The sequence below is a fragment of the Procambarus clarkii genome, chromosome 91 (assembly GCF_040958095.1).
Source record: "Procambarus clarkii isolate CNS0578487 chromosome 91, FALCON_Pclarkii_2.0, whole genome shotgun sequence".
In the NCBI taxonomy this organism is placed as follows: Eukaryota; Metazoa; Arthropoda; class Malacostraca; order Decapoda; family Cambaridae; genus Procambarus; species Procambarus clarkii.
The window spans coordinates 16972306-16999087 of record NC_091240.1 but is presented as its reverse complement, the minus strand read 5'-3'; the positions used below and the strand labels follow the sequence as shown (position 1 = coordinate 16999087).

Sequence of the window (26782 nt, the reverse complement as noted above, 5' to 3'; positions counted from 1 at the left end):
CCAGTCCCGACAGTCAGTGAGCAAACTAGGCCATCTCCCACCCATCCACCACTCCGGGTCGGCGCGACGCTTGGCGGACCGCTTCCTACCCGAACTTATTTCGTATAGTATGACTCCCCAACCCCAATCGGGAAAGTGAAACTTTTGGATAACTTAAGTTCGCAAACCAAGCGGCTGTCTGTATAATAAAACTTTACAACAGTTCCTTCCAAAGGTCATGACTGTGCCAAAGACATAAATAACATCTGATAAACTGATAAAAATTTACACATGTTTTCATGGCAAACAGCATGCCATAACTCTGAATTATTTGCACAAACATTCATGATATAACAGTCACACACGCTTCGGTAAAGATGCTTCACAGATTCGGTACACTACTTCACAGGATTTGTTATTACATTTTTTTGGCTTTAATTTAAAAAACTTGCTTTAACTGATATATAGTTATTTTTATTAGGCACTATAGTTCACAAAACCATAGATAAATAATTGTTAAAATATAAATAGGAGTACGCATACACCCATTACGGCACACACACACACACACACACATGCGCTGAATTAAAATATACAAAAATATTTTATTTCGTAAAGAATTATGATTAAATTAAAATTATTGTCCAAATAATTTGAAGAAAAGCAAAATTGATCTAACAGATTAATGGAATTAAATCACTAAAGATTTAATTTAATATTTGGAGTAACACAATGCCCTGAGTAATTCCCTCCACAACTGCCCATGGTGGTAATTCTGGATACTGGTTGAGTGAATGCCTTGCAAAGGCAAATCCTTACAATTACAAAATTATACTTCAAAATTAAAATGTTTAACAGTTTATCCATAAATTTTTTATACAATACTTAATAACAATGTCATTACCGGTTCAAGATTCAAGAAACTCCAGTTACAGACTACTGTACCATGGAGGAAACCATTGTTTATATGTACTACAAATACAATGCTGTAGCTTTTTAAGTCCAGCCTGTCATCTTCAAGTACAATATAACTTTAAAAGATACTTTAGAACTCAATTGATAAAGATTTGCCTACTGAAATTACTGTATAAAAATAAACTAATGGAACCTGCAAGTACAGAAGGTAAAGTTTCTAATAAAGCTTGTAAAAAATAATAAAATACTGAGATACATCACAACCTCAACATCACATACTAAAACAAATTTTCTATTGCGTCTTAAATTCTTTGTATTACAGAAGTTGCATCCAACTTCATAAGTGTTAACTTTTATTAATAGATTCGTGATAATACTTCTTAACTAGTATTATACAAATTCAATTCCTTCAAATTTATAGTTACCAATTTTTGTTTCTGGCAGGAGCACTTTTCCTGCTAAATTGAAAGCCATGATATATGATGCCACTTGTCCATTCACTTCTTCTGATTTAAGTGCCACAATTATGTTGTCCTTTGTTCCGGGTATAAACTTGAAACTTGAGAAGCCATGTGTGTCTATGATCTCTCCCACATGCTTTACCTAAAGGAAATGTATATAGGAAATGATACATGATTTACTAGTCAAATATAACCATTAAAAAAACCAGCATTAAATGTAATGAAACGCCATTTTCTGGGTGAGACCCGGAGGCTCCCCGGAGCTATCCAGGCTGATATTGCTAATGTCAGACTTGGGCATCAGTCATGTGTATGGAGTTCTTAGGCCTACCGGGTACCACGAGCCAGAACCTGACCTCTCTCAGAGAGGCACGAGGAGCAATGGTCTATAGAAACCCCCCCCCCCCCCCCCCTGTGTGGTTGGAAGCATTCTACGTCTGCCATCAACCGGGTCAAGCACCCAGAAAGATATGCGCCCCAAAACAAACCCCTATTCTAGTGAAAATTGCTACAAAAAGCCAAACTATTGGACAGAACTCCCCAAACAAAAACAAGCAAACGAACATGACGTCACAAGTCGCTGTGCCGCTGTCTGCGCAGCTCCCCTCTTCCTGGGAGGAAAAGGGGAAAACCCCAGACCCTCGCGCCGGCAATCCACACCCCAGTCCTGAGGCTGGATATCAAAACACGAAAAATACGCCGACTGGGGGTAGGGAGGGTTGCCTAGGAGCCTCTGGGTCTCGCCCAGAAATTGGAGTTTTCATTACATTCAATGCTGGTTTTCTGGGGGAAGCCCCATCGGCTCTCTGGAGATGAACAAACCAAAAGATGAACACTAGAGGGACTTACCCAGGAGGCGGTCGCCACTCACTCCTCAACGCGAAGTCGAGACAACTGGGTGCAACCGCCGACACAAAGCGACACAGCCCCAACTATGCCCAGGAACATTCACCAAGTAATGCGCAGCCAGGAGCCTATTCGACCTCCAAAAACCCCGCACCCGAATTTCAACACAAGACATATTCCCAAAAACAGCAGCAAGGGCAGCAAATTTATGAACATCATGGGCACAGGGATAGACAGCAGGCTGGATAGACCGAATAACCATGCGGACAACCCGGGAGACCCTGAAACAGGGCAGAAGGGAAACCGGATCAACCCAAAGCACATCCTCGGTCATAGAGACTGTGGCGCACACATAAAAGCAGAGCCACAACTGGACACAACACATGATGCACCCCGGCCTAACGAACCAAGCATCAACAACCCAAGAACCCCCTCTGGAAAGCAGCAGTCTCATTCTTCGCCAGAAAAGGAGGAGATGGCTGCAAACGAAGAAACTTACCACCAGGACTAAACGAATAGAAACCCCAGGCCGGAAAAGAGCATGAAGCTCCCTGACCCGATCTCCAGAGACCAATGCTAACAAGAAAAAAGCCTTCTTGAGGTTATCTTGAGATGATTTCGGGGCTTTTTAGTGTCCCTGCGGCCCGGTTCTCAACCAGGCCTCCACCCCCCAGGAAGCAGCCCGTGACAGCTGACTAACACCCAGGTACCTATTTTACTGCTAGGTAACAGGGGCATAAGGTGAAGAAACTCTGCCCATTGATTCTTGCCGGTGCCCGGGATCGAACCCAAGACCACAAGATCACAAGTCCAGCGTGCTGTCCGCTCGGCTGTCCGGCTCCCTTAGAGAAACAGTCCTGAACCGAAGAGGCCACTACAAACTGAGGAGAAAAGAGAAAAAAGAGAGCACCCTGTCCAACGATCAGGACTGCTCAAGTAGCACATGAGCAGGCCAGAGGTGAAACAATGCACAAGAGAGCTTGCGAAACGGCGCAGAAGTAACATCAATACCGAAAGCAAGCTGCAGCGGCTCCGCCAGCGCTGCACGATAGGAGGCGACAGTAATCAGCATAAGACGACGGTCCTGGATCAACCAAGAAAGAAAGGACATCATTAACAGACAGCAAAGTACACCTACGAAGCGAAAGAAAGAAACGGAAGGACCGCTAAGAGACTTCATACTGCTGCCGAGATGAAAGCCCACAGGTGGGACACCAGCAATGAAGCCACCTGATCACCAGAGATGATGATAGATCAGAGTCAAAATACCATACGCGTAGACTTGAGAAGATCGAACCAGCCATGTGACATACCGGGCCGATCTGCTGAAAGAGGCGGAGCTGCGGGAAAACCTCCGGGTTCGGACACCGAGCAAGCAGCGCCTGAAACCAGGTTGACCGGCAACCAAGGGGCCAAGAGGACTACTCTTCCCTGGTAAGTCTCCAAGCGAGTCAGGACCTGGAGCAACAGCGGAACCGGGGGAAAGAGGTACAGGAACCCCACCTCAACCAGTCCTGCTGAAAGGTATTGACCCTGACTCACAGTCGGGGAAGGGCACCTCATATCGGGAAGTGTCACGACCACGCCGACCCGAAGAAGTACACCTCCGGGCGCCCGAACATCTGGCAGAGCCAACTGAATGAGTTGGCGTCGACCATCCATTCCGTGGATAAAGGAACGAACCGAGACAGGCCGTATGCCATGACGTTGGACACCTCCCGAACGTGGACTGCCAAGACAGCCAAACCCCCGAGAACTCAGCAGACGAGTCACCCAAAGCGACCAGCACCAAAGAGCCAAGGACCACATCGAACCACCTCGGTTCAGACAATGAACCACCAGGGAGCAGTCCGAATGGAGTCTGATTGTCGATCCACGGGCAACCCGAGCCTTCTGAAGGGAGAACCATACCGACTCGAACTCCCGCACCATGCTGTGGGCTCGACGGAAGAACGGACCCCACTGCCCCTGGCCGGCTTGGTGAGCACTGGTCACAAAGCCCCAGCCGAGAGACGACGTGTCCGGGAACACATCGAGCGAGGGCTCGGGTTGGCGCCAAGGCACTGAACCCCGAAAAACCTGAAGAGGAAGCCGGCGATGCTGCAGCCGACGCAAGGCTCCCAGTCGAACTCAGTGATCGCGAGAGAGGCGGAAGGGACATCCCCAAAGGAACCAGAACAGCTGACGAAGCTAAACCCTGACCCGGCGAGTAGACCATCATCGCAAAGTTCAGGCTTCAACACAGACCCTCGAACAACCTCCGGGTGACCCGGACAACGAAAGCGGTAACACTGATCACAACAAAACCGAGCCAGTCCCTGAACCCCAGATGAATCGGAATGTGCCAATATGTGTCCCGGAGGTCCAGACACACCATCCAAGCGCCCGGCTCCAACAAAGCCGGACCTGGGACAGCGTAGTCATCCGAAAGGAGGGGCAAAGAACCCAGGAGTTCAGATGGGACAAGTCCAGAATGAACTTCAGGTCTGCAGTCTTGTTTCAGGACTGGAAACAGGCTTCAGATCCACCTGAAAGATGTCGTCGTTTCAACCACGCCCAAGTGCACCCACTCCAAGACAACTTGACAGAGGGCAGGAGAAGAGGCCTGCAGCGCCAGCCCCGAACCCTCCGAGGGAGGAAGGGCCACCCAATGCCACCGCAGACCATCGGAAACGACCCGAAAAGCCCACAAATCGTGAGGCTTAAGCAAAGAGAGCAAGCCTTCTCCCCATTGCCCCAGCAATGGGATGAACCACGAAAGGGCCGGCACCCCTTAGGAGAACTCGAGCTTTACACAGAGCGAACACCACACTGATTAGGTGGTTTATGCCACCCAGCCGGGAGGCATAAAACAGCGACACCGCATCCCGCAGGATCGACGTAAACAGCTTCAACAAGGTAGATGACGAGCGAGCCGCGGAGCCCAAGACACCGGACCCAGGAACGGTCCGGCCCCAAGCGCCTCCACATCCTCCTCAAGCCAGTCAGCAGACAGTTCCAAGAAGGAAAAGAGACGTTAGGCCAAAGCCAGGAGGCCACGAGTGCGCAAGTTCTCAGCAACCTGCACAGCCAAAAGGGAGAGAACCAGCACATGAAGATGCACAGCGCCAACATCCCGAGGAAGGGCAGGAGGCAAACAAGCACTCATTGAGGTGCTCAAACTCCCCCCCCCCCCCCCATCGTCAATGCCTCACACCACTCAAGCGTGCGGGAACGACAGAAGGTATGCCAAGCCTCCAAACCAAAAACAGGACAGTCCGTCAGCCAGGACGACTCCGGAACCTCATATCGGATCCAGTAGGGAAACGAAGACCCAAATCTGAATGAAGATGGATCCATTATAGAGGCATAATCCAGGTAATGCAGGAGTTAAGCTGCAAAGGCCTCCCGTACCACATGAGGCTGGATGCAGGAAGCCGAAAACCTCAGGAAAGACGGGACAGAAGCACCCGGGGTCAGCACCCAGGGAGGGGCTGACACCAAATCCAATTCGTACGCAGAGGGGGGGGGGGGGGGAACCCCAATCCTTAAAACAGTAAGCCCCGCTCAGTGGGTAGAAAAACCCAGGCAGAGTACAACGGGGCCCAAGGCCCCCAAGTCAGTCCCTCCCCCGCCCTTGGATCCTTCACATCAGGACCCGGGGCCGAGTCATCTCCCAACTTCCCAGCCTCAGAAGAAAAGGCCAGTGCAGCCGTAAAAGCCGGACGGAAGGGGGCCCACGGGTCAGACCCAGATGCTATGGCAGGGAGAACCAACTCGAATGCCTCCGTCACCACACCAGAAGGGGCATCCCCCGAGACTGCCCGAGTCTCAAGACGATCTAAACCCTGCCCCAACTCCGAAACCCTCAGACGTTTCAGAGCTGGAAGCAGGAGGGGGTGGGGGGGACCAGGTCGAACCACAGGAGGGGAAGAACGAGGGGGGGCACGGACATAACCAAGGCCGAAGCGACCAACACCCTCAGGTCCGGGTCCCTATAAGCAAAACGGAGCAGTCTTGGGGCGTGTGGCACAGCAACCGACCTAGAGCGTTGCAACAACCTAAACCTAACATGCAACGCTTGTGCTGCCTGCACCCAAATAATGTCATCAGTAGATTGGGTAAACTGAGTCACCAGCAAGCAACAAAACTCACAGGACTCTGAGTCGAAAGTGCCATTGCCCTAACAGGCTGCATGACGGAGACAAACAATGAGTCACCCTGAGACAAGGGGACAGAGCAACCCTCGAACTCGCACAGAGCGAAGGGAGACTCAGGGGCCACATCCATCGGAGCCACGCGCCCCCCGTGGGGATTCCCAGGGTCCTGAGACAAAACTCACACTCAGGGAAGCCCAGGCAGGGTACTGCTAACCAGCGCCCAAATCTACCAAACAACTTTCTAATAGTTGAACCCCCGGGACGTGTACACTCACGGGGACCTAGCAAGGTACCACCCAAAAAATTAAGAGCACTCAGTGCATAGGGGACAAAATCCAAGGCAGACCCCCCCCCCCCCACCATGCAAGTAAACAAAAAGAATAGAAAACCCCGTAAGAGGACAGCATACCCAGGCGGAACAGAGCCGGCCACTATAAATGGTGAAAACAAGTTGCGCAGTACCCTGCGCCCCTTACCGGTGCAAACTGCCTCCTACCCTAAGGCGAACTAAGGGAGTCAGAACACCCTAGCACACAAAGGGCGGCCGAAAACTGAGCAGCAAATGGCCAAGCAGAGGCAGAACCCAAGGAACTTGTGGAAGGCAGTCCCAAGCCCCAAGGGCAGTACTTACCGGGCACCTAGGGAAGGGAACCGTAGGTGCATGCAGCCCAATATACTTGTAAGAACACCTGGCCACCACACAACACAGCTGGCAAAGCCACACAAAAGCCTAAGGCCAGAGAGGGCTTCTGACATCTGGCACATCAGTCTATGAACTGAGGGTGGTGCGGCCTGCTCTCCCGAGCAAGGTTTCCCCTCTTCTCTGTCGGGGGAAGGGTGAGGCATTAATGAGAGGGCGTACGAGTTGGATGACGTGTTGCTTATTTCACTGTTTTCTATTGGGGAGTTCTGGGCCTTTGTTCGGACGTAGGTTGCAATTTCAACCAGTTAGAGGTTTGTAATGGTTCACTTACCTTTCTGGGTGCCTTCCCCAGTTGATGGCAGAAATGACAAACTTTACATAGAGAGAGCTCATTTGGCCATTGCACCCTGCGCCTCTCTAAGGGGACCAGGTTCTGGCTTGTGGCCCCCAGTAGGCACTCAAACTCCAAGGACTAATGCACCAAACTAATAGGCACATGTCAGTTCGATAGGTTCAGGGAGCTGACGGGGCTCCCCTTTGAAAATTGCAAATATGGTCATTTTTAGACTTCCCCTCTAAGAATTCTGCTTATCCAGTAAGGGGGGGGGGGGGGTCCTTCCCATATAGTCCAGATAAGCATGCTTTGACAGTAGTTAAATTCTGTAAGTAAAAGTGTTTCGCAACGCAAACGCAAAGCGTTTCTGCCCGAAACACTTTGCGTAATGGTGGCTTTAGGCATTGTATGTACTAGCACTATCTATAAATCCATCAACTTTTGTATCTCACCTTGTATGTATGTACTTTACCTGAATAAATATTTGTATTTGTATTTGTAAACTAATAACATGAATGTGATAAGTGATAAAAAATAATTGCAATAATTAGACATAATTTGATGATACCAAAATGGAGTAAATGGAGCATAATAATTACCTCAATCTTTTCAAATCCTTCAGTGGCCTTAAGCATAATGTCTGTACCACGATGCTCATCTTCATTCTCATCATAGCGTGTACTTGAAGCTCTTCGTGGAAGAAACACCCAGCGTTGCAGCCTTTCAGACCATGCACATGATTCATGAATCATGTAACCTGGCATATTTTGCAAAGATTAATTCTACATAACATTGAAATAAAAAAGCAAAAGTTTCAGTGTAACATGATAAGAGGTTCAGAGATTTTTGTACTAATCTATCCCTCTCAGATATAGTATCCACTCGATTTAATGACCTATATGGGGCTGAAGTCAGGTCATTTAATGCAGGGCTGCTCTAAAACTGGAGTTTTAAAATTTAACCCCTGCCCCGCCCCCCCCCCCCACGCAAGTTGTAGCGGCTCTGCCAATGCTGTACGATAAGAAGCAACAGTATTCGGCTTAAAACACCGCTCCTGAAAGAGCCAAAAAAGGACAAAACAACTGGAACCGACACTGACAAAACCTGATGAAGGTTAAAGAAATGGCAGAAAGACCGCCAAGAGACTTCATACTGCCACTGAGAGGAAGACCGCAGGTGGGACACCATCAAAGAAGCCACCTGATCACTATACAAATGGCAATATACACGGGTCAAAAAACCAGATGCGAAGAGTGGAAGAGTGTGTCAAACCAGCAAGGTACCTCACCAGCCTGACCTGCTGAAAGAGGTACCTGGTTGATACCTGGTTGATGGGGTTCTGGGAGTTCTTCTACTCCCCAAGCCCGGCCCGAGGCCAGGCTTGACTTGTGAGAGTTTGGTCCACCAGGCTCCAGGCTGTTGCTTGGAGCGGCCCGCAGGCCCACATACCCACCAAAGCCCGGTTGGTCCGGCACTCCTTGGAGGAATAAATCTAGTTTCCTCTTGAAAATGTCCACGATTGTTCCGGCAATATTTCTTATGCTTGCTGGGAGGACGTTGAACAACCGCGGACCTCTGATGTTTATACAGTGTTCTCTGATTGTGCCTATGGCACCTCTGCTCTTCACTGGTTCTATTCTACATTTTCTTCCATATCGTTCACTCCAGTACGTTGTTATTTTACTGTGTAGATTTGGTACTTGGCCCTCCAGTATCTTCCAGGTGTATATTATTTGATATCTCTCTCGTCTTCTGGTGGTGGTGGAGCCGCAGAAAATCAGGTTCGGACACCGTGTAATCAGCGCCTGAAACCAAGGCTGGGCTGGCCACCATGGAGCCAGGAGAACCACTCTAGCCCAATAGGATTCGAGCCAAGCTAGAACCCAGCAACAGCTAGACCGGGAAATAAAGGTAAAGGAACCCCTACCATGTCCAGTCCTGTCGGAAAGTGTTTACCGAGAAAGCCTTGCAGTCGAGGAACAGCGCCACGTATAATAGAAGGAGCCGGGACCAAGCCAACACGAAGAAGTCTACCTCTGGGCACCTGAATGTCCGACAAAGCCAAAGGATGGAGGGGGGCGACAGCCATCCACTCTGTGGAAAAAAATAAAGCGAGACATTCCGTCCGCCAGGACATTGGACACTTCCTGAATGTGAACAGCGAGGAGATATAAACCTCAAGAACTCAGCAGAAGAGCTACCCGAAGTGACCAGCCACGAACTTCAGAGACACCCCTTCCCCATTAGGACAATGAACCACCAGGAAGCAGTCCGAATGGAGCCGAATCGCCGATCCACGAGTGACTCGAACCCTCCGTAGCGACAGCCACACCACCGCAAACTCCCGCACCATGCTGTGGGCATGATGGAAGGGACAGACTCCTCTGCCCCTGGCCGGCCAGGTGAGCACTTGTCACAAAGCCCCAGCCAAGAGACGACGCATCCGTGAACACATCAAGCGAGGGCTCGGGTAGGCACTGCACCCAGAAAAACTCGAAGAGGAAGATTCCGACGTTGATAGGAAAACAAACAAGCGAGCAGGACGTCACACTTACCGTTCCACTTGTGTTATACTCAAATTGAATGTCCGTCGAGACATAACCAATCACAGGCAAGTAGGCCTCTGACGTCATGCCAGACAGTCAGTCACCAGCCATGCTCCCAGCAGCCCAGTTCTCCCGACAGACTCAGAGTAGGTGGACCTCGGCTGGCCAGATATACGCCCTGTTTGTCTCAGTCAATAAATATACATAAGTGCCTACTGTGTCTACATTCTCCCCCGCAAGGCGATGAATACTGGTAGCAGCAGTGGGATCCAGGATTTTTTTTCTGGAAACGGAAACTCCCAAGTACCCATATCGTCACATGTTCCATCACCACCGCCATCAGCCGCCTCCATAAGCCGCCATCCTGCCACCCACGCATCAATTATTGTACCAGACCACACACTAGAAGTTGAAGGGACGACGACGTTTCGGTCTGTCCTGGACCATTCTCAACACAATCGACTTGAGAATGGTCCAGGACGGACCGAAACGTCGTCGTCCCTTCAACTTCTAGTGTGTGGTCTGGTCAACATACTTCAGCCACGTTATTGTGACTCATCGCCTACAAATTATTGTACCAGTCCGGGGTCCTGCCATCAACCACTGCTCCAGGCCAACGTCTCAGAAGTAAGGGTCAATAATTTCCTGTTTGAACGCTCATTCATCAGTGAGGAGGAAGGAAGCTTCCCGCGCCAGCCATTTTTGAATCACGCGCCCACGTGGGAACCACCACCACCACCACCGCCACCCAAGCTGACAGTATCAAAGCTTTGTGAGTGTTCAAGCTACTGCAATCGTCGTCAGTCATCGTCGCAAGTATCAACTGATCATCGTATGTGTTGTATTGTTCCTAGAGAGTATTTGGTGGACTGCAATTGTTTGACTTAAGTGTTGCCACCAGCTCACACACCTCGCCATGTTGCCACATCGACACATTGCCTCCTCTCACCATCGCTACAGCCCCCTGCTACACCACTCTGCTGTGAACTCCGGCCTCGAACATCGTGTTTCCTTCGCCATCATTGTCGTTGTCAGAATTTATCTTCGCGCTTCCAACATCATTCCTAGTGTGGGGTCTCCCGAGCTTCGCGTCACTGCCGCCAGCTGCGCTGCCATCGCACCAGTTTGTAAACAAACCCTCACATGTGCCTCTTCAAAACGCCCTGTCGCCGTTTTTCGTATTGGCCACTGTTATATTGCAAATCCTGCAGCCCTGAGTTAAGTAATTGAGAGCTAAGATATCGTGTGCTATGTTTTAAAGAGGTTTAATGTAAATATATCCACAATATCTTACGAATTAACCTTTCAGTGACTTGTTAAATATTGGAGCTGGTTCAGTACTCCACTCCCAAAGTTTCCCCAAGTGATTTCAACATTCCTGCTTCTCTCAGTAATTTCATTGAATATTAATTGTGCTACTAGTGTGTTATTGGTAAATTCAAATTCCAGTGAAGTAAGAAATCCTTGTTTTAGTAGCAGTTAAGGATTTGTACAATATAATTTTTTTTTAATTCCTCCAGGCCTAAAATTGAAATGTATTCCTTCAACATTTCATATCATAATTTTTACCATAGCAATTATATACATTTCTGTGTCCAGTTTATGTGTTACATCCATATTTCTTGCATTGCCACTTGTTGTGTCGAATCATTTTTAATGAAATTTTGCAATTGCACTTTCCAGTTTTTATTCTAAATTGCTGTGCTTAGCCTGGGTTTAACCCTTAAATGGCGCATAGCTATATACTATTTGACACCCACAGGCGCATACCAAAAAAAAAAAAAAAAAAATTATTTTTTCTTCCTAACCTGTTAATTTGTGTTCACTGATCACGGGAAAAATAATAAAAAAAATCGTAAGTGGCATATATTGCCCACTATAGGGCGGGGAAGTGTGACAAAAATCAGGCGCTGACTGAGCGTGCGTCCCAGGCAGTCTGTTGATCGCCAGCTGTCAGGCCAGAGTTTCCACAAAGAGATAATTACCTAATTATTTTAATGTCTCCGATTGATTTTTCGTAGTTTTTTTGCTGTATTATTATTCAATAGTGTGTAGTGTGATATATTTTTATAATAAAATGAGTGAATCATCGCTGTACTCAAAAATATGGTGTGCATATTGTTGATTCAATTATGTTCATCAAACAGTGAACAAATACATTGTCGGTTATTACACTATATACACAGGTTATATATAAGTATCTGCATGTTTTGTTCACCATGACAAACCACTAAGTTGGTATGCTGAGTGGCAGTGGCAGTGGCAGGCAGTGACTGGCTGCCACTGGCTGCCACTCCCTCCCTCACCTCACCTCATCTGACTTGCTACCATTCTCCACCCACCATACTGTTTTTGCTTTTATATACAGACGTTACATATAAGTATTTACATGTTTTGTTCACCATAACTGTACATCTAAGCTTGTATGGTGAGTAAACGCACAAAGATGTAGCTACTCACACAGTCAGCTGGTGGCGGCCGCCCTCAAGGCCAGACGCACTAATATTTCTCCTACAACAATACTGTTTGTGGTGTTATTACGCTATATACACACATTATATATAAATATCTACCTGTTTTATTCACCATACTTGTACAAGTAAACTGGTATGGTGCCCAAAGACCATCGTGGTCATCAGTAAACAACATGATAAGTCCTGCAGATGACGCTCCTCCCTCACCAAAATGGCGGCTCCCAACCTCCTACTCTCGCTGTTATCTCACACTATACACACGTTATATTTTATTTTATTTTATTTTATTTATATATATACAAGAAGGTACATTGGGTTTGTGAGAATACATTGGATAGTACAGTATATACATTCTTGTAAAGCCACTAGTACGCACAGCGTTTCGGGCAGAATATATAAGTATCTACATTTGTGTTCACCATAGCGAACCACTAAGCTGGTATGGTGAGTACAGTCAATAAAAGGTGGCCACACACAGTCAGAAGACAACGCCACCACCCTCCCTCCCACAGCATTACTCCTCCCTCCATGGTGCACAGCGCCAAATATCACCACAATCCTGCTATTATCAGAACCCTGGTCAGTTTTATCACAGTCAGGGGTCTTCTGTAATAATATCATTGCTACATAATAGCATGAACAAGTATATTATGGCATTTTTAGGCGATGCTGTGGTCACAAGCTGAACAGCAGTGCTGTGAGCTCATGCTGCATGTGTCAGGCTTGGTAGCTGACTCAATACTGAGGCCCCTAACACCCTGGAGTTTGGCCCACAATTTTTAAAAAAAATGGCGTCTGTTTACAAGAGCCCTGATGAAGGTGTGGTGAACCCCGTGTATCCGCGGGCCGTTTAAATCTTGCGTAGTACTCCAAAGCATCACATGATGCGATGCGCAATTTACTGCAAGTCGGTCAAAGCATCATATGATGCGATGCGCAATTGAAGGGTTAATTAATTTACATGCTTCTAATTCCAGCCATTTTCATGAAAGATTGCTAATTTAATTCACAATTTTGCTTGTTCTTAATTATTTGTTGCCTAGCCCAATTTAATAATTTTATTTCTGCCATTTTCTTACTTTAGCCAAGTTGATATTATTTTGAGTGTTTATTTTTGTGTATACCATTTCTGATGCCAGGTGCACTTAATTATAATCTGCGTTCAAACATTCCTTCCACGGCTGTGACAATGCCTACCACTGTTGAAACTCCTTCAGACTCAACGGGAACAGTTGCTCATCCCAATGGCCAGAGATCAGCTCAGGAAATGGCTATTCCTCTTTTTGCTGGCGAATCCCGCTTATTAGAGTCATGGTTTAGTAAGGTTGAAGCGAAAACAGTTGCACGTTTTTCTAAGCCTACTGATGCCGAATACTTGGGAATTGCACGGTCAGCTGTGGACACAACCAAAGGTGATACACGTTTTGTTGTTGATGAGAAAGCCATTGTTAGCCTCCAGTCTTGGTCTCAATTTAAGGATTTCTTTCGCCGGCGCTTTGTTAACAAAGGAGACCTCGACCCGTATAGGTTAGTCAAGAAAATTATCAATGCCATCATGCAGCCTGGTGAATCGTTTAATGCGTTTACTAGCCGTCTCGATCAGTATCTGTATGCCTTAGTTTCTGCTATGAATAGTTCGTCTTGGTTAGATAAAGACAATAATCTGTCCCCTGAGGCTATGGCCAAGATGATAGCATTTGGGACTTTAATGCATTTTGCCCCAGAGCATACTAAACCGATCATCGAGCAACAAAATTTTGGTGTTAAACATAAAATTGGTGAAGTGTTTGAGGCTAATAACAATGCTGCCGATAAACTAGCTCCCCGAAGTGCTCAACTGTTGCCACCCTCTGATACTGTAAATGTACTAACAAGCTCTCAGCATCCTCCCACAAACTCTCAAAACTCTTGGTCGCAGAACCGTACCCATGCTCGTAGCCCCCAGTCAAATTCGCCTCCTCATAAGTTGCCGAAACGCCATAGTCCACAACCATCCACTCCCTCATGTTGGCATTGTGGTAAGAGTAACCACCTTGCAAGGGACTGTTGGTCCGCCCCTAGATCATCACCTCCTAGACAATTCTCTCGGCCCCCTCGTCAATCTAATCATTCTAGGCTCCCATATTGCAAGTACCATAAACAAGTTGGTCACCACACTGCGGATTGTAGAGCTAGGCAAAGGACATCTCCACCTTGTAACTCCCATGGTCAGTCTTGGCGAGGCTCACAGCGTCCAAGACATTATCAGAACTCACATAATTACAACTCCCAGCCCAGCTATAATGCAACTTCGAATTATAATACTCAGCTACAGAATGCTGGAGTTCAGAATGTTCACTTCATGTCGCCAGGAAACCCCCAAGGCCATCCGCTAACCAATTCAAGCTAGCCAATCCTAGTGCCCTCCCAGTGTATTCAGTAGCTACCCAAAATAGATTTGGACACTTGACAGAGGAGGACACTGACTCTAGACCAGTTGTAGATGTTGATGGAACCACAGTGAATTTGACACAGACGAGATGCAGATATCCCAGACAACATAAGTCACAAGTAGTAACTTGTCCAGTCTCAAGTGATGGTCCCCTTGTCTCAGCCATTGTACATGGTAGACTTTTAAAAGTTTTACTTGACTCGGGTGCAAAAGTTAATATTGTCAAGCCCTCAGCTCTTAGAGACATTGAAAGTAGGCACCCTACTACAGTAAGGAAGTGCCCCATACCTTTTCTAAGTGGTGTTTCAGGAAATAAAGTAAAAGTTCAGGGTGAAATTGACCTCCCACTCAAGTTACCTGGTTGATACCTGGTTGATGGGGTTCTGGGAGTTCTTCTACTCCCCAAGCCCGGCCCGAGGCCAGGCTCGACTTGTGAGAGTTTGGTCCACCAGGCTGTTGCTTGGAGCGGCCCGCAGGGCCACGTACCCACCACAGCCCGGCTGATCCGGAACTTCTCTTAGAAAACCGTCCAGTTTTCTCTTGAAGATGTCCACGGTTGTTCCGGCAATATTTCTTATGCTCGCTGGGAGGACGTTGAACAACCGCGGACCCCTGATGTTTATACAGTGCTCTCTGATTGTGCCTATGGCACCTCTGCTCTTCACTGGTTCAATCTTGCATTTTCTTCCATATCGTTCACTCCAGTACGTTGTTATTTTACTGTGTACATTTGGGACCTGACCCTCCAGTATTTTCCATGTGTATATTATTTGGTATCTCTCTCATCTCCTTTCTAGAGAGTACATTTGGAGAGCTTTGAGACGATCCCAATAAATAAAAGTTAGATGGTGTCACATTGTCTATAATATGTTTAGTTGTTGACGTTATTCATTTTCCTGGTGACATTCTCTTAGGTCTGTACACCATGATTGATGAAAATATTGCATTGTTTCCCCATCGTTGGAACATAAGTATCAAAGACCACGTCATACCCTTGTGTAGCATGTATCGACAGGGCCAGGAGTTCAACCTTCAATCAGACTACGTTAATTTTGTTGACACCCGCCTTGCTAGCGTAGGTTTGTCAGATCCTTGTCGTGGTAGCATACCCGAGAAAACAGGCGCTCGAATGAAGCATAGTAGTTGTGCAGTTGTTGTTGAGTACAGCGATGATTCACTCATTTTATTATAAAAATATATCACACTACACACTATTGAATAATAATACAGCAAAAAAACTACGAAAAATCAATCAGACATTGAAATAATTAGGTAATTATCTCTTTGTGGAAACTCTGGCCTGACAGCTGGCGATCAACAGACTGCCTGGGACGCACGCTCAGTCAGCGCCTGATTTTTGTCACACTTCCCTGCCCTATAGTGGGCAATATATGCCACTTACGATTTTTTTTTATTATTTTTTCCGTGATCAGTGAACACAAATTAACAGGTTAGGAAGAAAAAAAAATTTTTTTTTTTTTTTGGTATGCGCCTGTGGGTGTCAAATGGTATATAGCTATGCGCCATTTAAGGGTTAAGGAGAGTGAGTATCGGGACTTTCTGGAAGGGGACGCCCTAACGGATTCTCGTTGTCCCGCTCACCTGGCAGCTTCCATCTCTGAAGTCAGTGGTTCCACAGCTACTGACACTGTGCTGCACCCTCATTCTCTCACCAGAATAAGAGTTAAGGTTTAGGGAGTGCCTGAGTTGTCGGATGTCATTGCGGAAAGTGAAACGTGTAAAGTGAATGGTACGTTTGTTGAACCCTCCTGGCACACAGTGCAGGATGGTACTGTTACATTGTATATTGCAAACACTAGTAATGCCGACATCCATCTCCAGTCTGGCACCCACGTTGTAGATTTTGCCCATTACTCATTAACGGTGTGAGTTGTGGATGATGTCTCCATGGAACATACTGTTTGTACTCTCACACCAGGAGAACAGGGATCTCAGCCAGAGGTGCAAGCGCTACACCTCAGTCCTACTGATTTTCCTGACTCTGTGGCTCAGCTTTTGGAAATTTTGAACAAGAATAGAGCTGTTGTTGCTCTACCAGGAGAAAAGTTAGGTCTCACTCCTCTTGTTACACATAAAATTTCCATTGAACAAAGAACTACGCCTATTTATGTACCAGCTTACAGTCTTCCCCATTCTCAGAGAGCAGAAGCTGATAGACTCAGAGGAAATGTTACAGAGTGATGTAATTGAATCGAGTAATTCGCCATGGAACGCTCCTCCATGGAACCAAAGCGAGATGGGACTTGGAGACCTGTAATCGATTATCAGAATAACAGAGTAACAATACCTGACCGTTTCCCACTTCCAGTCCTAAGTGATTTGTTGCAAAGTATTGGTCGAAAAAAAGTATTCTCAACGTTAGATTTGTTGCAGGGATTCTGGTAAATCCCCCTTGATGAGGAAAGTAAACAATTGACAGCCTTTAGTACTCCCAATGGTTATTTTCATTTCAAAAGAATGCCATTTGGTTTGCGGAGTAGTCCAATAACCTTTTCACGGCTCATGACAAATCTATTTCGTAGATTGATAGGAAGTACGCTTCTAGTTTACCTTGGTGATCTCATAATCATGTCGCAAGATGTTCAGACTCATTTCCAGAACCTTGAAAAAGTACTTGCAAAGCTCGCTGAAGCTAATTTAAAAATAAAGCTTGCAAAATGTTCATTTTTAAAGGAGAAGATTAATTTTCTAGGTCATACAGTTACACCTTCAGGTATTACACTGAATGAATCAAAGATTCATTCTTCCCGTGATTTTCCAACGCCTAGTACCGCAGAAGCCGAAAGACAGTTTACAGGTCTTGTAGGATTTTATCGTTCATTTATTGCTGGATTCTCTATTATAGCCGCTCCACTTTATAAGTTGGAAAGAAAAGATGAACCCTTTGTTTGGGGAGAGGCCCAGGATCAGTCATTCAAAAAATTCAAGTCAGCCTTGATTTCGTCACCTGTCCTTAGGTACCCAGATTTTTCTAAACCTTTTACGTTGGTTACAGATGCTAGTGACACAGGTCTAGGTGCTGCATTACTTCAAACAGAGGTCACAGAGATCACGCAATAGCTTATGCTAGCCGTACATTATCTAAAGAAGAGAAAAATTATAGTGCAACAGAACGAGAAGTCTTGGCAGTTGTCTGGGCAATTAAAGATTTCAAGGATACAATTTATAATTACCCAGTTCATGTTCTTACAGATCACCAACCATTAATTACCTTGTTCAAAAATAAGAATCCAGTTGGAAAGTTTGCTAGATATTTGCTCACAATTCAAGAATTAAATCCCACATTTGGTTATATTCCTGGAAAGCAAAATGTTGTAGCCGATGCGTTTTCTCGACACGTAGCTGCAATTCAGTTAAATTACCCAGCATTAGATGCTACAGTAGTCGAGACGGAACAAAGACAAGACCCCATATGGGCACCCGTCATTAAATTTTTGACTAAGCAAGACACTCGCCCGATTCATAAACCGCCAGTACCATTGAAAGAATTAGTGATGTTAGACAATTTACTGTGTAGAGTAGTAAAGCTAGGGACAGCCCCGAGGAAATGTTGTCAGTTAGTTGTTCCAGCTGTCTTGGTACCAACTGTGTTAAAAATTATCCATGATGCTCCTGCAAGTGCACATCCAGGAAAGGATCGTACACTCCAACAAGGTCGATTGAAGTATTTTTGGCCAAAAATGGCTTAGGAGATTGCTCATTATGTTGACAGATGTTTAACTTGTTTACAGCACAAGGGACATGTTTCAAGACCTAATCCAATTCAGGTGTACCCAGCAACGAAAGCTCCTTGGGAACGAGTATCGATGGATTTGTTGACAAATTTTGCGGAAACGGAGAAAGGGAACAAACATTTGCTTGTAATGGTCGATAATTATTCACGGTTTTGCGAACTAGTTCCTATCCCGAACAAAACAGCAGAAACTATAGCCAGTGCATTCCATGACCAAATAGCTTGTAGATATAGTATGCCTAAAGTAATCCTTTCAGATAATGGTCCAGAATTCAGTAATAGTATTTTAACTAGCTTGTGTGATTTATATAACATTAAAAAATGTAGTATTATGCCCTATCATCCAGCAAGTAATGGACTAGCCGAACGTACTAACAGGAAAGTGTTAGAAGCCTCGAGAATCACGTTGAATTTTGATAACAATTGGGATGATTTTAAACCCTTAATTCAGTGTGCTATAAATTCTTCAATTAATGTTTTTACAGGTGACACACCTCACGCTATTCTTTATGGTACAGATAAGATACTCCCTAATGAATTGATTAACATACCTCCTACTCCCTTATATAACATAGATGGTTTTGTTCAAGTGAAGCGTAGACAAATGCAACTAGTATTCAAGAAAATACGAGAACAATTGTCCAAAGCAACAGCTGAGTTCACTCTAGCAGGGGAACGCACGAGCTAAACCCAGTAAAATAACTATTGGATCTGTAGTAATGATACTTAACCAACACAGGTCTGGTCCTATGTACAAGTTAACTAAGAAATTTTTGGGTCCATATAAGGTAACCGAGCTTATCAAAGGTAACAAGTACAGACTTAAGAACTTAGTAACAGGAGAGTATATAAATGAACATTTAGACCATATGAAGTTAGCTAAAATGACTGTTGACGAGACTGATGAGGAAGATGACAATGAACTTACCCAGACAGATCCTCCTATTGTTACACCACCTTCTGTGGTTGACAGACCACTTGATGTTCAGCAACCCCATACTAGCACTTATAATCTTAGATCTAGACCTCTCGTTTCAACCGTACACTCACCACATGTCCATTGGCTAGATGTTAACGAGGTTATCTCTCAAGATGATAGTTTGTCACATGAAGTTTCATCTGTTCCTGACCTTCAGTCAGAGCCAGAGTTGTATAGTGCTCTGGATGAGCTAGGTGTAGATATCCGCAGAATTTATAATTGAGTGCACTCTGCAGTTATTCTGTTTGTTTTGACAAAAAAAAAAAACCAGCGTTGAATGTAATGAAACGCCATTTTCTGGGTGAGACCCGGAGGCTCCCCGGAGCTTTACCGGCTGATATGCTAATGTCAGACTTTGGCATCAGTCATGTGTATGGAGTTCTAGGGCCTACCGGGGACCACGAGCCAGAACCTGGCCCCCTCAGAGAGGCAAGGGAAGCAATGGCCTATAGAAACCCCCGTGTGCTTGGAAGCATTCTATGTCTGCCATCGACCGGGTCAAGCATCCAGAAAGGTAAGCATTCCAAAACAAACCCCTATTCTGGTGAAAATTGCTACCTAAGCCGAACTAGTGGATAGAACTCTTCAACAGAAAACAAGGAAACTAGTATGACGTCATATGTCACCGCGCCGCTGTCTGCGCAGCTCCCCCCTCCCCGGGAGGGGGAAGGGGGAGCCCCCAGACCTCCCACGCCGGCTATCCACCCATCAGTTCTGAGGCTGGATGTCAAAACACGCGAAAAACGCCGACCGGAGGGAGGGAGGGTTGCCAAGGAGCCTCCGGGTCTCACCCAGAAAATGGCGTTTCATTACATTCAACGCTGGTTTTCTGGGGGGAGCCCCGTCGGCTCCCCGGAGCTAACTACCCACAGAGGAAGGTCAAAGGGACAAAACCGGGAGGCGGACACCACGCACCCCCCAAGGAGGCGAGACAACCGGCAGCAAACGCCAACCCAAGGCGCCACAGCCCCGAAAATCCCGGGAACAACACGAGAACCACGAGCAGCAAGGCCCCTGCACGAACACCAAAAATCCATGCCCGAAAGACTGCAAGGCCACGTCGCCCAGACGGCAGCGAGAGCAGCGAAGCCACGAACGCCACAGGCATGAGGGAAGTTCTTGCTTAGCCGCAAGAACACGGCTGACCACCCGGGACACCATCACCCGCGAACCGGGAAGGACAGAACCGGATCAACGCAAAAGGCGCTCCGGACCCAAACGCCGTGGCACGCAAACAACAGCGGAGGGCCGCCACTGAACACAAAAACGACACACCCCCGGCCCGACCAACGAAGCACCAACAAACCCTGGACCCCTCCAGAATGCAGCAGCCCCACCCCGCGCCAGAAAAAATGGAGACTGCTGCCATCAAACAACCAAAACGCTAAAACCGAAGGAGCAAGAAAACTCAGCGAACCGACCCCCAGAGGCAAAGGCCCAAAGGAAAGAGCCGACGAAAAAACACACCGGAACCGAAGGGGCACTACCAACCGAGGAGAAGATAGAGCACGCTGACCAGAGACCAGGATGGTGCAAGCGGCGCACGAACAGGCCGGAGGTGAAACGACGCACAAGACAGCTGACTAACGGTGCAGAAGCAACACCAAGACCGAAAGCAAGCTGAAGCGGCTCCGCCTGCGCCGCACGAAAAGAGGTGACAGTATGTGGCAAGACGACGGCCCCCAACCCCCACTAGAAAACCAAGCCGAGAGTAAACCAAGCTAACAAGAGTAACCACCTAAGAAGGGACAGGAAAAGGAAGGACCGCCAAAATACCCATACTGCCGCCAAGAGAAGCACGCAGGTGGGACACCTACCACGAAGCCACCCGACCACCAACCGGAGGCAAGACCGCGAGGCAGAACATAAGCAGCCCCGACAAGGCCCCCCCGAGCCCAGGAAAAAGGCGGAGCCGCGAGAAGATCTCGGGCGCGACCACCGAAACCCAGGCGGCACAAGGAGACGGAACATCTGCCGAACAGAAAAACTCCCCAAAGCATGCAAGCCCACCAGGAGTTCAGAAACGACGGGTCCGACGCGAGACATCGCAAGAAACCCCCCCCCCAAAAAAAAAAAAAACAACCGGCAGTGCAAGCTAGGAAAACCAAAGAAGGCGGAAGGGTCGCCGCCAGAACAGGACCCGAACCAAGGGGCACGAACAACTGCAATAGACCGAGACAAAGAAGCACATCACAGGACACAGGCTGACCAACGCCTAAGAACACACGCAGAACATCCCTGCTGCAGAGGAGGCAGGAAGAAAGAGCAGAAGCACAAAAAAAAAAAAAAAAACCAGGAAAACAACCAGGGGTGGACAATCAGGCAGGGACAAAAACCCCACGCAATCCCCAGGCACAAAACGGCAGCAAAGTGCCACTCCACAACCGAACACAGGAACAAGGACACGCCACCGTGAAACACGGTACCAATGCACACGTGCAGCAGCAGCAACAGGCACCACTGCAACATGCAACATGTAAATAGCAACTCCCCTCTGCAAAGGCAGAGAATGGAGCAGGCAGACCCCAGACAGGGCCAACGGAGACACGACAAAACCCTGCAGGCCCAGAAACCTGCACCAGGCGACCAACGGCGGAGAAACCCCGTTCGATACCTGCTGGATGAGGTACTGGGAGCTCTTTAATACCTGAAGCCCGGCCCAAGGTCAGGCCAGACCGGCCAGAGGATGGCCCACCAGGCAGCTGCTAGGAGCAGGCCACCGGCCCACATACTCCCACAACCAGGACGGGCCGGAACCATCATACGAAAACAGGCCAGTGCGCCCTGGAAGTCCACGGACGAACCAGCAAGAAGGCTTATGCTCGCAAGTAGGTCGTGTAACAAGCACAGACCACTGATGGTAATACAGTGTTCCCCAAAAGTGCCAATAGCACCACTGCACTCCACTGGTACTATCCCGCAAGTTCTACCAGATAGGCGGGACCCAAGAGCCAGAGCTCAAATCCTGCAAGCACAGCCAGGAGCCTCACCAGGTGAGTACAGAACCTGGTTGATACCTGGTTGATGGGGTTCTGGGAGTTCTTCTACTCCCCAAGCCCGGCCCGAGGCCAGGCTTGACTTGTGAGAGTTTGGTCCACCAGGCTGTTGCTTGGAGCGGCCCGCAGGCCCACATACCCACCACAGCCCGGTTGGTCCGGCACTCCTTGGAGGAATAAATCTAGTTTCCTCTTGAAAATGTCCACGGTTGTTCCGGCAATATTTCTTATGCTTGCTGGGAGGACGCTGAACAACCGCGGACCTCTGATGTTTATACAGTGTTCTCTGATTGTGCCTATGGCACCTCTGCTCTTCATTGGTTCTATTCTACATTTTCTTCCATGTCGTTCACTCCAGTACGTTGTTATTTTACTGTGTAGATTTGGTACTTGGCCCTCCAGTATCTTCCAGGTGTATATTATTTGATATCTCTCTCGTCTTCTTTCTAGTGAGTACATTTGGAGGGCTTTGAGACGATCCCAATAATTTAGGTGCTTTATTGCGTCTATGCGTGCCGTATATGTTCTCTGTATTCCCTCTATTTCAGCAATCTCTCCTGCTTTGAAGGGGGAAGTGAGTACTGAGCAGTACTCAAGACGGGACAACACAAGTGCCTTGAAGAGTACAACCATTGTGATGGGATCCCTGGATTTGAAAGTTCTCGTAATCCATCCTATCATTTTTCTGGCTGTCGCAATATTTGCTTGGTTATGCTCCTTAAACGTTAGGTCGTCCGACATTATTATTCCCAAATCCTTTACATGCTGTTTTCCTACTATGGGTACATTTGATTGTGTTTTGTACTCTGTATTATGTTTAAGGTCCTCATTTTTACCGTACCTGAGTACCTGGAATTTATCACTGTTAAACATCATGTTATTTTCTGATGCCCAGTCGAAAACTTTATTAATATCAGCTTGAAGTTTTTCAATGTCCTCAGCCGAGGTAATTTTCATACTGATTTTTGTGTCATCTGCAAAGGATGATACGAAACTGTGACTTGTATTTTTGTCTATATCTGATATGAGAATAAGGAAAAGCAGTGGTGCAAGGACTGTACCCTGAGGTACAGAGCTTTTCACTGCACTTGGACTAGATTTTATATGGTTGACAGTTACTCGCTGAGTCCTGTTTGACAGAAAACTGAGTATCCAGCGTCCTACTTTACCGGTTATTCCCATTGACTTCATTTTGTGTGCTATCACGCCATGGTCACATTTATCGAAGGCCTTTGCGAAGTCCGTGTATATCACATCAGCATTCTGTTTCTCTTCTAATGCCTCAGTGACTTTGTCGTAGTGCTCAAGTAGCTGTGAGAGGCACGATCTTCCCGCTCGAAATCCATGTTGGCCTGGGTTATGAAGGTCATTGGTCTCCATGAAATTGGTGACCTGACTCCTAATCACTCTCTCAAATACTTTTATGATGTGCGATGTTAGTGCAACTGGTCTATAATTTTTTGCCAATGCTTTGCTCCCTCCCTTGTGTAGAGGGGCTATGTCTGCTACTTTAAGGGCATCTGGTATCTCCCCCGTGTCCAAGCTCTTCCTCCACACTATACTGAGTGCCTGTGCTACCGGCACTTTGCATTTCTTTATAAATATTGAATTCCATGAGTCTGGACCTGGGGCCGAGTGCATGGGCATGTTTTCAATTTCTTTTTCAAAATTTAGTGCGCTCGTGTTTATATCAGTTATATTTACCGGGGTTTGAATATCCCGCATAAAGAAAATGTCTGGATCTTCCACCTTCATGTTGTTTATTGGAGTGCTAAACATGTCCTCATACTGCTTTTTTAGGATTTCACTAATTTCTTTGTCATCCTCCGTGTATGAACCTTCACTTGTACGAATAGGTCCAATACTGGCAGTGGTTTTTGCTTAACCAACTCTACAACCCCCACACCTCACAACATTAAAAAAGGAGGGTCCCCTGAATGACTCCAGCATGGGTTGGACATGCACATGAGGGGGACAGGAAGGGGTGATAAAGGGACAGTCACTGGTGTGCGAATGGTCTCAGTCGTACAAAAATATACCTAAATAAAGACAGGTATATAAACACCGCCGCATCCAGCGCCCGGCCAAAAGACGCCAGACCGCAGAAACTCACCTGGCGAATGGTGGCACGAACTTGACACGACTCAACCGTGCCCAGAAGAACTTGGGAGCACCGCCAGGTGAAGACGCCAGAGCCGGACCCTCCCGGACCCGCAGGAGAACAGGGAGAGGCGAAGGAGGCGGTCCACACCCATGACACAGGGAAAACCGCGGTGTCCTCCCCACAACTAGGAACCAGGACGCCCCCGGCGCGAAGGGGGCACATACCGCAGCCAGGGAGAAGATCGAGAGGCGAAGCACTGTAGCAAAAAAAAAAAGGGCGCAAAACCCCAGCACTGAAACACAGCCCAGACCAAAATAAACTCCACGGCGCATGCGCATAACACGCTGGCCGAACCGCACACCCTCCCTGCGGGAAGGCGCCAGCCAGGACTACTGCACGAGAAAAGTAGCCAAAAGAGGAAGCAGGAACAATAAAACCGGCCAAAGAAGCAAAGAGCCCAAAAAGGAACTCAACCAGGCGACAAGTAGCCCAACCGGGCGACAAGTAGCCCAACCGGGCGACAAGTAGCCCAACCGGGCGACAAGTAGCCCAACCGGGCGACAAGTAGCCCAACCGGGCGACAAGTAGCCCAACCGGGCGACAAGTAGCCCAACCGGGCGACAAGTAGCCCAACCGGGCGACAAGTAGCCCAACCGGGCGACAAGTAGCCCAACCGGGCGACAAGTAGCCCAACAGGGCGACAAGTAGCCCAACAGGGCGACAAGTAGCCCAACAGGGCGACAAGTAGCCCAACAGGGCGACAAGTAGCCCAACAGGGCGACAAGTAGCCCAACAGGGCGACAAGTAGCCCAACAAGGCGACAAGTAGAGGAGCCGACAGACGTTCCAATAATGCGGGAAGTAGCGAAAAACCTTCCCGTACCCTCGAGAACACAGAAGCCAACACTAGTCCCGAAGGCACACGAAGGCGCAGGCGCACCCGAGATCAGAAGTCACGCAGAACCCCATCGAACGGGGAAACATGACAAAAACACCGTCCCAAAAAGGAGGGGAGGAAACATCCACCCACAGGACGGAACCAACCGACTCAAAGGCCAAGGAACCGAGCCCGGGGAGGGGCCGACGTCCAACAGCACGTACGGCGAGTGGGGAGGAAAGACCCCACTCCGCGTAACCACAAGCCCCGCCTAGTGGGGGATAAAAACCCCCACGGGGTCTAACGGGGCCAAAGTCCCCCCAAGTCAGCCCCTCCCCAGCCCCGGGAACCTACACGACAGGCCCCGGGGCCGAGCCGTTCCCCCAAAGCCCCAGCCGTACCAGAAAACCGGGGTAGCCGTGAAAACACTAAGGAAGGGAGCCCACTGGCAGACTCATACAACACGGCTGGAGGAACAGGCCCAAATGCCCCCGTCACTACCCCGGAAGGGGAATTCCCAGAGACTGCCCGAGTCTCAACACCACCAAAAACCCCGCCCCGAACCTACAGACGGTAAGGAACCGGATGCAGGCAGGAAGGGTGAACCAGGGGAAAGACAAGGGGGCGTGGATGGAACTGAAGCAACCAACACCCCCAAGTCCCAAAACGAACTACAACGGGGCAGCCCCGGGGCTCCCGGGGAGGAAACCACGAGAACGTTGCCACCACCAAGGCTCAAGTGCAACGCCCCTGCTGCCCGCACCCGCTTTGTTAGCACAACTGGGTAACCGAGCCACAACGAGCAACCAAACTCGCAAGACTCCGGGTCGAAGGTGTCACCGACCCCACAGGCAGCAGACGGAGGCAAAACAGAGAGTCACCCAGAGACAAAAGGTGAGAGCAACCCTCAAACTCGCTGGAAGCGAGGGGGGGACTCTGGGGTCACATCCATCGGACCCGCACGCCCCCAGGGGTTTCCCAGGGTCCCGAGCGTTTACTTTAAGAGGACTCGCGCTCAGGTAATCCCAGGCAGGGTACTGCTAACCGGCACCCAAAGCTACCAAACAACTTTCTAGGAGCTGAACCCCCGGGACGTGTACACTCACGGGGACCTAGCAGGGGGTACCACCAGAAAATACTCAGAACACAAGGGACACATGGGGCAAGAACGAAGGCAGACCCCCCACCAGGTAGATAAACAAAAAGAAAAAGAAAACCCCGCAAGAGGACAGCGTACCCAAGCGGAACAGAGCCGGCCGCTATGATTGGTAAAGACAAGCTGCACAGTACCCCGCGCCCCACCAG

The 26782-nt window shown here is 48.0% G+C and overlaps 2 protein-coding genes across 4 annotated transcripts in view; one reads left to right on the top strand and one right to left on the bottom strand.

Annotated features, from left to right (window-relative positions):
• Positions 1-431: 431 nt before the first annotated feature.
• Positions 432-26782, bottom strand: part of LOC123773869 (soluble calcium-activated nucleotidase 1) — a 348537-nt gene continuing 322186 nt past the window's right edge. For all 3 annotated transcript variants that reach the window (XM_045767789.2, XM_069318829.1, XM_069318830.1), the window contains 2 exons: positions 7917-8074; positions 432-1497 (listed from right to left, as the gene is read on the bottom strand). In XM_045767789.2, the coding sequence (XP_045623745.1) occupies positions 1285-1497; positions 7917-8074 (371 nt within the window). In that variant the 3' untranslated portion in view covers positions 432-1284. The remainder of the gene's footprint in view (positions 1498-7916; positions 8075-26782) is intronic.
• The window catches only part of LOC138349630 (soluble calcium-activated nucleotidase 1-like), a 145452-nt gene continuing 129449 nt past the window's right edge, over positions 10780-26782 (top strand). Inside the window, exons 1-3 of the mRNA XM_069318834.1 lie at positions 10780-10990; positions 13477-13626; positions 14062-14195. Coding sequence (XP_069174935.1) covers positions 10780-10990; positions 13477-13626; positions 14062-14195 — 495 coding nt within the window. The remainder of the gene's footprint in view (positions 10991-13476; positions 13627-14061; positions 14196-26782) is intronic.